General features: G+C 44.8%; 1 protein-coding gene across 1 annotated transcript; it reads right to left on the bottom strand.

Annotated features, from left to right (window-relative positions):
• Positions 1 to 4,283: 4,283 nt before the first annotated feature.
• LOC124152582 lies at positions 4,284 to 10,820 on the bottom strand. The gene is made up of 4 exons (XM_046525547.2): positions 10,703 to 10,820; positions 6,492 to 6,686; positions 5,702 to 6,077; positions 4,284 to 4,718 (listed from the first exon to the last, which is right to left on the bottom strand). Exons 2-4 carry the CDS (start codon positions 6,675 to 6,677, stop codon positions 4,297 to 4,299), a joined length of 984 nt encoding a protein of 327 aa, XP_046381503.1. The 5' UTR covers positions 6,678 to 6,686; positions 10,703 to 10,820; the 3' UTR covers positions 4,284 to 4,296.
• Positions 10,821 to 12,518: the final 1,698 nt, after the last annotated feature.

Genomic DNA, 12,518 nt, shown 5'->3' with positions numbered 1-12,518 from the left:
TGGGTCAAAGTTTACCCTGTATATTACAATGTACTGAATGGAAATAAATATATCATACCATTATTTTTTCTAAGTGTATTTTCTAGGGGCTCTTTCTCCTTTACCTTCATCCAATTCTGTGTCAGGCCCTTTGCCGGGGTCGTTGCCATTCATCGTTATCTTGATTGTCACCAGTTATTTTAACAGTTTGACCGGATGTTTCTATGCTTTTGTTCAGAGTCGACTCTATATCAGACTATGTTCCGTCTTACAGATTAAGAACAGCGCAAAAATTACTGTCAGTGTCACCTGTGTCATGATTGTCCTTCATAGGTAACGTCGTTGGTGTTGATCCCAACATGTCTTTGAAATAACTATATTTCGACCCTTTTACACTGTGACTCTTCTTCTAGCGTTTTACAGTATTTAACTGTCCTGTCGTAACCCAGGTCAACTCTCGATGGTTTCAAGTGTCAATAGATAAAAAGTTGATTGGGTTTAATGACCTCACGGTCACCTTCACTATTTCACTCAGCCCATAGACCAAGAAGTGCCGTTGTTTCGTCATCACTCCAGCAGGAGCTACTGGCTGTAGTCTGTCCCCGGGGACCAACAAGTACATGTGTGTGCTACGAAGCTGGGAACATGGCTCAATGGGCAGGAACCAACAAGTATATGTGTTTGCTACGAAGCTGGGAACATGGCTCAATGGGCAGGAACCAACAAGTATATGTGTGTGCTACGAAGCTGGGAACATGGCACAATGGGCAGTAACCAACAAGTATATGTGTGTGCAACGAAGCTGGGAACATGGCTCAAAGGGCAGGAACCAACAAGTATATGTGTGTGTGCTACGAAGCTGGGAACATGGCTCAATGGGCAGGAACCAACAAGTATATGTGTGTGCTACGAAGCTGGGAACATGGATCAATGGGCAGGAACCAACAAGTATATGTGTGTGCTACGAAGCTGGGAACATGGATCAATGGGCAGGAACCAACAAGTATATGTGTGTGCTACGAAGCTGGGAACATGGATCAATGGGTAGGAACCAACAAGTATATGTGTGTGCTACGAAGCTGGGAACATGGCTCAATGGGCAGGAACCAACAAGTATATGTGTGTGTGCTACGAAGCTGGGAACATGGCTCAATGGGCAGGAACCAACAAGTATATGTGTGTGCTACGAAGCTGGGAACATGGCTCAATGGGCAGGAACCAACAAGTATATGTGTGTGCTACGAAGCTGGGAACATGGATCAATGGGCAGGAACCAACAAGTATATGTGTGTGCTACGAAGCTGGGAACATGGATCAATGGGTAGGAACCAACAAGTATATGTGTGTGCTACGAAGCTGGGAACATGGCACAATGGGCAGGAACCAACAAGTATATGTGTGTGCTACGAAGCTGGGAACATGGCTCACTGGGCAGGAACCAACAAGTATATGTGTGTGCTACGAAGCTGGGAACATGGCTCAATGGGCAGGAACCAACAAGTATATGTGTGTGTGTGCTACGAAGCTGGGAACATGGCTCAATGGACAGGAACCAACAAGTATATGTGTGTATGCTACGAAGCTGGGAACATGGATCAATGGGCAGGAACCAACAAGTATATGTGTGTGCTACGAAGCTTGGAACATTGATCAATGGGCAGGTTCGGTGACTTTGTTGTGTGACTGCATCATCAAAACATCCTTATATCGACCACTGGTTCATTTGATTATTGCGGTAGTAAAACAAAGAAACAAACAAACAAACAAAACGTAATGTTTTACACTGATGGCACAAAATACAGTCAAGTCCCGTTTATCCGACATGGATGGTTGCATATGTTTATGTCGGATTAACGAGTATGTCGGATAAGCGTAATTAAGTCGCATCAACGTTCATGATCGAAAATCGGACAACTACACGATATCTTACGCTATATATAGTTTGTAATAAAATGATGAAAACCGAAATATTCAAATTATGTTATATTGTTATTGTTTTCTAATCATGCAACCGCTGAAGCTTTACACAGGGTATTCCGAACTACTGTTACGGGCTGTATGACGGATTCAGAATACTTTCGAAATTGTAGTCTGGAACGGAAGTCGTCACCTAGTGCCGAAAGCTGATTTCTTATTGGCTAAATGTCGTTTTCCTGCTTGTCATAACACTGGTCCGTCAAAGTTCGCGAAAGGTCGTTTGGATGTGACCTGTAATGGGGTGTCCTCGGCGATAGCGAGCACTTGTATCTTATTTTAATGAGTTTGAGGTAAACTAAACATGGGATCAATCCTGCATTAATTGTTTATTGTTAAACAGGTTTATCTCCGCAGCCATTATAATATGCAGCCGACTCGCCTCGTATGAAAACACAGAGCTGTGTATTCGCGTGATGAGTGAGTGAGTGAGTTGGGTTTAACGGCGTGTCAGCTCCGTGTGGGAGGAAAGCGCGAAGTGATGCAGGTCTCAGACGTTTACCACTATGGTGCTGACAAACCTAGAAACATCATCGGGGCGAACCGGGATTCGAACCCACAATAATAGGTTTCTGGCGTACCCAAGGGATGCAATTCTGCACAGCGATTCGAGGCGCCTTAGACCACTGGGGCACCCGTGCCCCCTACTCGTGGGATGATGACCTGGTAGTACGCTGATCACCGTGTCGGACTAACGAGACAGATTGAGTGACTTCGGTACTTCGTTGCATATAAGATGTGTCGGAGCCGGAGTGCGAGTTGATCGGATTAACGGGTCTAAGTAGCCCTGGTTTAATGTGTTTCCGTCACTAGCGTCGGATATATATGTACGTATAGTACATGCATGTAAATACAATTACTTCAAGGTTCCGTTGTACGGTGTACCCAACAACCAACCAACCAACCAACAAACAAACTGATATCGTATTTCATAAAACAGAAAGTTGATTGTGTGTCACTGGGACAAACCTGCAACGTTATGCCTATCTTTGTTTTATCTCGTTCATAAACAAGGTTAACGCATATATATGATGTTGCTGCACTGATACAACATAGGATGTTTGGATAAAGATCCCGAATCGTTGCAAGAGGTTTCTCAATACGGCGGCTGGAGTGTTTGGGCGATAGCCCGATGACACAGTGGGGCCAGGCACACCGTGTTTCCAGAATGGTTATATACATTCGGTTATATACATTCGGTTATATACATTCGGTTATATACATTCCGTTATATACATTCGGTTATATACATTCGGTTATATACATTCGGTTATATACATTCGGTTATATACATTCCAAGTTAAACAAGGGCTTCCAGCTGTCGTCATTCACTTTGAAGAAGTTGACGACAATAAACTTAATGACGACTATAGAAATATTAAAATGATTCTACCCATTTCCATATTTGCACAACCGAATAGCCACCACATTAACAGCGCAAAAACTATCGCAACAAACTCGGTGTGCGTTCAAAATGTAAACTTAAAAATAGTTATTCACTTAATTCAGTGAAAAAGACTTTGCTGATGCCATTCAAATAATTGAACAATAAATGTTTCGTTCAGTATACATGTAGCGCTTGTTGCTTATGCAACATCTACATCCCCTGGACGCGTCACACTCAAGGCCGTTAAGGATGGCATGCGTCGTCACCCGGACTAGCATTTCCGTTGAAAGATGACACTTGTTGTTACCGTTCCTGGAGCTGGGGATTGAGGGGAAACTAAGCAAGGCTTGGTCGGTTCGGAATCAGTATAAAGTATTTCAATGAGGTTTCATGTTAAACTTCGGCATGGTATCGCAATAATCAGACATTATTAATCCGACTTAAGTCCGGAATAGTACACGCAGCCGCACACTCACGTGCATGCACATCACAAAAAGGAGCAATAATCTTGAACGCAACGTTAAACTCCCTCTCATGTTACCACAAACACGTCACGACAATTGATGCTGAGAGCTGTGCCCTGGTGGATTCACGCATGGTGAATTGGTCTTAAATGTGGGGCGGGGTGGGGTTTTCTTACGCGATAGAAACAAAAACCTTAGTTTTTCACAAATTATATGTGTACTCCTTTTAGCTGGATATGATGCCCTACAGTGAACCTCGTTAGCTCGGAACCCGCCTATCCGGACACCTCGCCTGCCGGATGATTACTGTTGGGAACATCAAATTAAAATCCGGACGATTTATCAGGAACGATAACGGGGTGTATACATTTGGCTCATTGATTTGTGATGTTTTATCACTGTTGGGATATTATTTTTATATGTTTAGGTCAGACCTTATTCACTCGCTGAATGACGCATTAACAAAACCACAACATGTATCAATGTCTCAAGTTATCCTTTATTGTACATTCTTTTCAAGGTCCTGTAAGACTGGCATTCGCCGCACAAGTGGTCAAAGCAGAACATCTGAAGGTTGGGCTTGCAGAGGTCGTCGCAGATCTCGCTGCAGAAATGGTTCTCTGTAGTTGTTGTTGTTGCAACTGTTGTTGTGGTGCGGCGGGGACGACGTGTTGTCGTTCGTCGAGGCCTTCGTGTGGTTGTGCGTGGTCGTCGAGTAGTAGTAGTAGTAGTTGGTGTGGTTTTCTGTGTCGTTGCCGAGTTCTTGTTGATTTTTTTCCATTTCGGAATCCGCTCGTTTCCGCTTCTTGTTATCATAATGTCTGCGCATGAGAAGAAGTGCTCCTGGATTGACCCACATCCGGTACAACACTTCTCCTTTCCTAGTACGCTTGTTTCACAGCCCCAGCTGTTTCCTGGAATTGCAAACAGATATTGTCACGTGGTGTTTTAGGATCTCAATATCAGCCTTACAATCCCTTCTCAAGACAAGTCGTTTCTTTCAAGTAAAACACCGTCAACCCCGTCCGTCCCAGCATATCATCAGGTTGACCCACGACTAGCATAGGATAGGGTATGATATCAATGGGATCCCCACCCTCCACCAGGACCATCACCATCACCAACCACTACCATCAACACCACCCACCACTACCACCCACCACCACGACCATCGCCCACAAACACCACCCACCACTACCACCTACCACAACGTCCACCAACACCACCCACCACTACCACCCACTACCACGACCATCGCCCACAAACACCACCCACCACTACCACCTACCACAACGTCCACAAACACCACCCACCACTACCACCTACCACAACGTCCACCAACACCACCCACCACTACCACCCACCACAACGACCACCACCATCACCAACCACTACCATCAACACCACCCACCACTACCACCCACCACAACGACCACCACCATCACCACGATCATAACCCTTTCGACACCATCCACCACCACCACCATCACCCACCACTACCACTCTCCAACACCATCCCCCACTACCACCCACCAAAATCACCCACCACCATCACCCACCACTACCACCCACCAACTCCAGCCACCACCATGACCATCACCATCACCACGACCATCACCCGCCACTACCACCCGATAACACCACCCACCACCATTACCCAATGAAGGGTTTGTAAGGTATAATAATGTAATAATAGTATTATATTTAGAGCGTTTAATGTGCTGGCAATGACGGAAACCTGGGTTCATGCCAGACATTGGAACGATATGTGCAGCCCATTCTGTCGTGATGTTACTAGACTACGCTACGAGCTGTGACAACGCTTCACCCTCGCTCGGACATTATTCCCGCTCCCCCAATGGACTTCAATATACATGTGTATGTAACGTAGCAGTACCTGTCACATATTTCCATCGAAGCACGCAGTTGTAGCAAGTCATCCAGTTTGGGATCTGGAGTCGAACCCGGAACGTGTCGGCATTCCAGTTGGGCAGTTGGAAGTATTCCTTGCCATTGTCTGCGTTGAGCAAGGGCTGGAAGCAGTCTTCAGTTTCGAGTGCCTTCGGATTATCTGACTGGCATACGTCAAAGAAGAATGAACCAAAGTGATTTGCTGTCAACACAACAGCTACGTCGATGACGTCACCACTAGCGTATTGAGCGACGATGTTCCCAGTGGAAAAATACCCCCCTCTTTCGTTGTCACGTGGTCTGGCTTGAGCGTAGTCGTCGCCGCAGACTCCACATTTGCCGTCGTTCTCATTGAACTGGACCTGAAATAACGGTTAAACAAGCTTGCATTGTCGATCCTGGTTGTTTCAAACATCGACACAACCATTACTAAGACCATGATGATTCGTCAGAACCGTTATTCAGTTCCAACTGAAATTTCGAAACTGTTGTATTTGACTGTTTTTCATTTTGACAACAGATATTCGTTTGATGTTTTTTTAGCTAAGGCTGCGCATTTGTTTCTTTTGTGCTAACATAATTCATAAAATATAATAGTCGGTCTCGCAATAAAAATTAGACTTGACGGCAGTTTGCATCCTAACTATGATAGTGGGGCGCCAAAATGCACGTTCTGTACCCCTCGAACACGTGCAATTGTTAGTATTTATTCTCTTCGTCTGTTAGCATAGTGTGTTGTTAAACAACGTTCTGGTTGGCCATATACCAGTACGTACGCCAAATCCTCCGCAGTAGTTTTCGTTGTCGTTGTAGTTGATGTGGAAGTAGTCAGTGCCGTTGTATCTCCAGGCTGAGGATCGACCAGGGGGTATGAGCATATAGCCATGGCCATGTACGTGTGTCGGCAGCAAGGAGACCAGGATCGCCGCCATAGCCAGTGTTAGCATTGTCGGATAGCCCATGGTGATATGCTGTGGAAGGAGAAATCATGGTTTGATTAACTCATGTTCACAAACAAACTTGAGCGCTTATTGAATGTATAGTTCACAGTAATCCGTCAACGTAAGACAGTAAATCCTGAGCCACGGATGATGCATGTAATTGCGGTACTGGGTAGGTTCCAGTTATATTCGGTTCTTACGACAAATTCCCTGACAGATGTTCTGACAGCCCCTGTCAGAGATTGAAGGTCAAAGGCATTGGACTAGAAGTGCTTATGGCTTTGTTAGGGGAGCTAGAAGCGGTTTTCTGTTTCAAAGATGTACTTTACTGGGCACGTGCCGTAAAATAGCAGTAGTAGCATCAAACCGTCATTGCTAATATCTTCTTCTTTTTGTATCGCAACAGGCATGGAACTGCCTGTTTCAAAGTTGTACTAAATTTGGTACGAATGTTCCTGAATCTGAAGTGATGTCATTCAAACGGAAGTGCTTCGTCTAATCCTAGCTGAAGTGACTGGACTAAGTTGTACTACATAAGACAACATTAGGATTCAAAGATGGATAGGAGCAGTAGGGTAGCCTAGTGGTTAACGCGTTCGCTCGTCACGCCGATGGCGCATGTTCGATACCCAGCATGGATACAAAGTGAGAAGTCTATATCTGGTGTTCCTGCCGCGATAATGCCAAGATATTACTAAAGGCGCCTGAACCCAACTCAGTCACGCAGACATGAATATGGAAATATACTGAGTAGGTCAGGTCTCCGCTGATTGGGTAAAGTGAAATGAGTTCATTGTGTGTTTCAGGTGGAAATATTTTGGGACATTCACGAAGAGGTGAGAGTGCGGGTGCGGGTGTGGATGTGAGTGCGGATGCGGGTGCGGGTGCGGGTACGGGTGCGGGTGTGGATGGGAGTGCGGTTGAGGATGTGAGTGCGGGTGCGATTGTGGATGTGAGTGTGGGTGCGGGTACGTGTGCGGGTGTGGATGTGAGTGCGGGTGCGGGTGCGTATGTGAGTGCGGGTGTGGATGTGAGTGCGGGTGCGGGTGCGGATGTGGATGTGAATGCGGGTGCGGGTGCGGGTGCGGGTACGGGTGCGGGTGTGGATGGGAGTGCGGTTGTGGATGTGAGTGCGGGTGCGATTGTTGATGTGAGTGCGGGTGCGGGTACGGGTGCGGGTGTGGATGTGGATGTGAGTGCGGGTGCGGGTGCGTATGGGAGTGCGGGTGTGGATGTGAGTGCGGGTGCGGGTGTGGATGTGACTGCGGGTGTGGGTGTGGGTGCGGGTGCAGGTGTGAGTGCGGGTTTGGGTGTGGGTGTGGGTGTGGAAGTGAATGTGACTGTGAGTGTGAGTGCGGGTGCGGGTGCGGGTGTGAGTGTGGGTGCGGGTTTGGGTGTGAGTGCGGATGCAGGTGTGAGTGCGGGTGTGGGTGTGGAAGTGAATGTGAGTGTGAGTGTGGGAGTGGATGTGAGTGTGGATGTGGGTGTGGATGTGAGTGTGGATGTGGGTGTGAGTATTGGCGTGGATGTGAGTGTGGGTGTAGTTGGAGCTGCCTCAGCTTTTGCATGTAATTCAAACGTGCCTCAAGTTGTTTTTGACACTGGAAACAGAATAGAAAGGCAATTTAGAGATATCTCGCTGGAATATCAGATTATGCTGTTTTCAAGAAAGAAGATGTTCCGGGTCCACTTCGCATTCGAGGTCCGACATGTTAAATTTGTTTGACGTCTATTATGAAAACATGGACCAATTCAGGACATTGATAAACAATAAGCATGATGTGTCTAGGGTAAACTGATGGAGCCTACATCCGTAGTCTTGGATCAACACATGCACGTTAATTCATTGACGGTTTTGATTACATTTCAGGATCTAAGGAAATAAACACACATTACACGCTGCTCGGAACAACAGCTGTAGAAAACATTTTGAGCACTTCAATTTCTTCTTTACTATAACTGTTAACCTTACATTTATCAAGATCTGAAAGTGTTTCTTAAACTACATTGTACTACAAACACAGTGTAGTTCCAGCATGCTAAATTAATGTGACTCCGTGCTAATTGCAGAGAAGGAAAAAGCAGTTTAGAAATCTATGTACCTGATAGTAAAAATAATTACGATAAAACGACATTGTTCAATCTGCTCAGTTTAAAATTTGTGTGAAACCAATATATATCAGATAAAAATACGGTATTGTTATCTACATATTTCATAGCTTATGGCGAGTTCTAGATATGAACCGTTTCTTAGTAAAGTTCATTGAATCGGTATATATTGTTGGTGTTAATTAACCTCTTATAGTAATAGTCAGCATATTGTATTCGCTTAAACTCGGTTTGAATTATTCGGTGATTAACAAAGGGAGACAGTATCCAAAGAACGAATATTTCGAACGTGTTTTCTAAAGTGTCGAAGTGTCTTTCTTGTCTGGAAGTCATGTTTATGACTATGTAGGGACTATGTACGTAAACATATTTCGGTGTTATCCATCTCATAATTTGTTGTATTCCTATTGTATAATTATTAAAGATAATTACTTGCAATGTAAATTACTTCTGTGCAATCACCCCGCTTTTTGTTAAATTTAAGCTGTTTCCCAACAGATATGACGTACGTATTGTCTGTTAAAACACACTTGATTGTTTATCGTTCTTAAGTATATGGGATTGTGGCCCCTGTACAACAACGTTTTTGATTTAATAGAATAATAAACTAAGCGGCAAAAGAAAGTATAGGTTGGCAATTTGTAATTTTCCTAAAAACAGCGATAACTAGTGGAAAGTGGGTACTGGGAATATGACTTCCCAGGAACAGGTACAAAAAAATACCTCACCCGAACGCGCCACCTTTGACGGCACTTGTGCGGTGACAAAAAAATGGTGAAACAATTTTCCCGCCTATGGCATAAACTGCACGTGCATGTTAGCTGTATAAATGCGTTCGTCTGCAGGGTATAACCACACGTGATGAAAGCACACGACTGTCACAGGAGCAGAGAGAGAGAGAGTCATGGGTATGGCCGAGGAATGGTACTGACTGCTCAACATCGACGCCTGAGACTGCGATGGGCGAGGCAGGTTCGAGTTCGAAATTGGCGTCGAGTGCTGTTTACTGATGAAAGTTTAACTTGTTTCAAAATGACGCAGAGAACGAGTATATCGACGCAGTGGGGGACGTTTGGCTCCGGCGTGTATTCGAGAGGTCCATCCTTTCGGCGGGAGAGGTGTCATGGTGTGGGGCGGTATTTATGGAGATAAGAAGACTGATTTGGTGATTATACAGAGAAACCTGAACGCAGAGTGTTGCAGCCAGTTGTGCTTCCGTTCTTACAAAACCAACAGCAGGGGACATTGTTTCAACACGACAATGCCAGGCCCCATACTGCAAGACTGACTCGGAACTTTCTAAACCAGCAGAACGTTGACGTTTTGCCCTCGCATACCCACTCACCCGATATGAATCCTATTGAACATCTGTGGGACCATCTTGACAGACAGATGAGAGCACGCCATCAGCCTCCCGTCAACAGACAAGAATTAAAGCAGGCCCTGAGAGACTAGTGGCAACGGATTTTAGTCCACGTCATCAGAAGACTGACGTCATCGATGAGGCGGCGTATCACAGCATGCATTGAGGCAGCTGGAGGTCATACACGCTATTGAAGGCAACTGTGTCGACAATGAACTTGTAGTGCGTCTGACAAGTTTTTGGTGACATTTCAGACAACTTTTGAAAATTAAATTTCTTACCCCACAATTGTTTACCTTGAGCTTACATTACCTGTGATTGCACAATTTCATTAAAACTGTGGTTGATCCATCATTTGTTACCCCCTCCCTAGATTATATTATAATTAACAACAAAACCTCTTCTTGTTATTTTTTTTTATAGATCATGGATCTCGATCTATACTTTCTTTTGCCGCCAAGTTTATGTTGTTGAGGATATGTTTGTGCGGTCGGAAGTATTCGTGAATGGCGGTGAACATACAAAATATAACTCTATGCTGGAATACACACACATATATAGGTATAGTACTCACCAAAGTTATATGAAGTTGAGACAAGTCTACATCTACCAAGAAAGCCCCTTGCTTGTGGCCGCTTCTGTCACTACCTGCGGGGATGGCCGGAGCTCCCCACTTTTATATCCAGCGATGGGATGTTAATGCAAACAGGCGCTGATTGAGTCAAGGTAAGACACGGTGTTTTTTCTCAAAGTCCACCCAGATAATTTATTCAGTGCTCGACAAAGGAACAGCAAATAACCCTGATATCATCCCGCTTGATGCCCTTGTTTGCGTCCGATGACGGGGCATCTTGTGAACAATAATCTTCTCTGATGACTCATTGCGCTGTTCTCACTGCCTCGATGCGGAGTTGTTTGTATTGGAGTTTGGCACGTGTTCGTCATGTATTTTACACATCAGTTAATGTAAATTATGCTTACTTGGTCGGTATCTATCCACCGTGTTTAAAGTCACACTTATCTCCCGACCTGTTGAATGTGTAAAACGGTGTCATATATCTTATAAAACCGTTATCACAATCGTTAGCAACCATGAAAAAGTATCCAAATGTATAATTAAGAAGTACACCAAGAGTAATAGCTTTGTTTAGTATGTGTTTTGTTTTACGTCTCAGTCAGTATCAGTGCCACTATATCACGGTGCAGACAAACCAGTGACCGATATTATGCGCAATGCCCCTCGGCGTCGAGGTACGATCACTGATCACCGAACCTGACCACGTGATCCACTCAGTACCGAGTACCAACAAGCACCGGTTACTGGAGACCAGAGGCTGTTCCTGTCTGTCAGCTGAAGTAAAGGGAATATGACGCGTTTGAAGCAGCCACAGTGATACTGGTGGTCTACGGCTTGCCGCGACTACTGCTTCAGTGCGACTTTAAGGTACTGTTGTATCACTTGGGGCGGCTTAATATTCATTATGGTGTTGGTTATTACTTTCAGAATTGTACATGTCAGGTATCTGGTCCGAATTTCTTTTTTTTCTTTTGTCTTTCCAACAATACGAAAAGTGACTGACTATTGTCCCTACAAAGCGATCCAAACCTTTTCGAATTCGAGGGCATAAAAGAAAACGTAAAAGGCGACTATGCTTGTCGTTAAACAACAAACAAACAAACAAACTTTAGCAACCCATGCTTGTCGTAAGAGGAGACTATGCTTGTCGTAAGAGGCGACTACCGGGACCGGGTGGTCAGGCTCGCTGACTTGGTTGACGCATGTCGTATCCCAATTACGTAGATTGATGCTCTTGATGTCTATCACTGGATTGTCTAGCCCATACTCGATTATTTACAGACCTTCATCATATAGCTTAAATATTGCTGAGTGAGGCGGTAGCAACACAAGAAATAAACCAAGCGTAATACGTGGAATTACGCATCATGATCAACCAGTTCCATGTGTGCGAGTGTGTTCCTTGGGGTGTATGAGTAATACAGAAATATACTGGGGGAAATGTAAAGGAAGAGCTGCCCAGAATATTACAATGTAAGGGAATCGAGCCCGCGCCTGTCGGGAGCGACGATACTTCAGCCTACTGTCTGTCTTCCCAATCGCCTGTTGAATCACTGAGAACCATTCAGCCCGACTATTGACGCCCGCGGACAATCTTCGGGCATTATACACGGCAGGTCATCAAGGACGGGTGTCACCGCTTAACATGTTATATTTGTCAACTTTTACACCCAACCCCGGCAGAGAGAAACATACACATGCGAAACGATGTTTGTTATTCTAAGACTTATTAAAATACATTCTTGTTTCTTATGACCAGACCGCCCCTGAAGTGACAAAGCTCATAATGTAAGAAACAAATGTTTCATCCCAC

The sequence above is a fragment of the Haliotis rufescens genome, unplaced genomic scaffold (genome assembly GCF_023055435.1).
Source record: "Haliotis rufescens isolate VD_foot unplaced genomic scaffold, xgHalRufe1.0.p SCAF_14, whole genome shotgun sequence".
In the NCBI taxonomy this organism is placed as follows: domain Eukaryota; kingdom Metazoa; phylum Mollusca; class Gastropoda; order Lepetellida; family Haliotidae; genus Haliotis; species Haliotis rufescens.
Note: the sequence above shows the minus strand (reverse complement) of the source record. Positions and strands in the feature narration are given on the sequence as shown.

Coding starts and splice junctions, on each gene's coding strand:
- LOC124152582 (XM_046525547.2), bottom strand. CDS start 6,677: ATGGGCTATCCGACAATGCTAACACTGGCTATGGCGGCGATCCTGGTC. Junction 6,078..6,491: donor ACTACTGCGGAGGATTTGGC/GTACGTACTGGT, acceptor CCGTTATTTCAG/GTCCAGTTCAATGAGAACGA. Junction 4,719..5,701: donor TCGATGGAAATATGTGACAG/GTACTGCTACGT, acceptor TTGCAATTCCAG/GAAACAGCTGGGGCTGTGAA.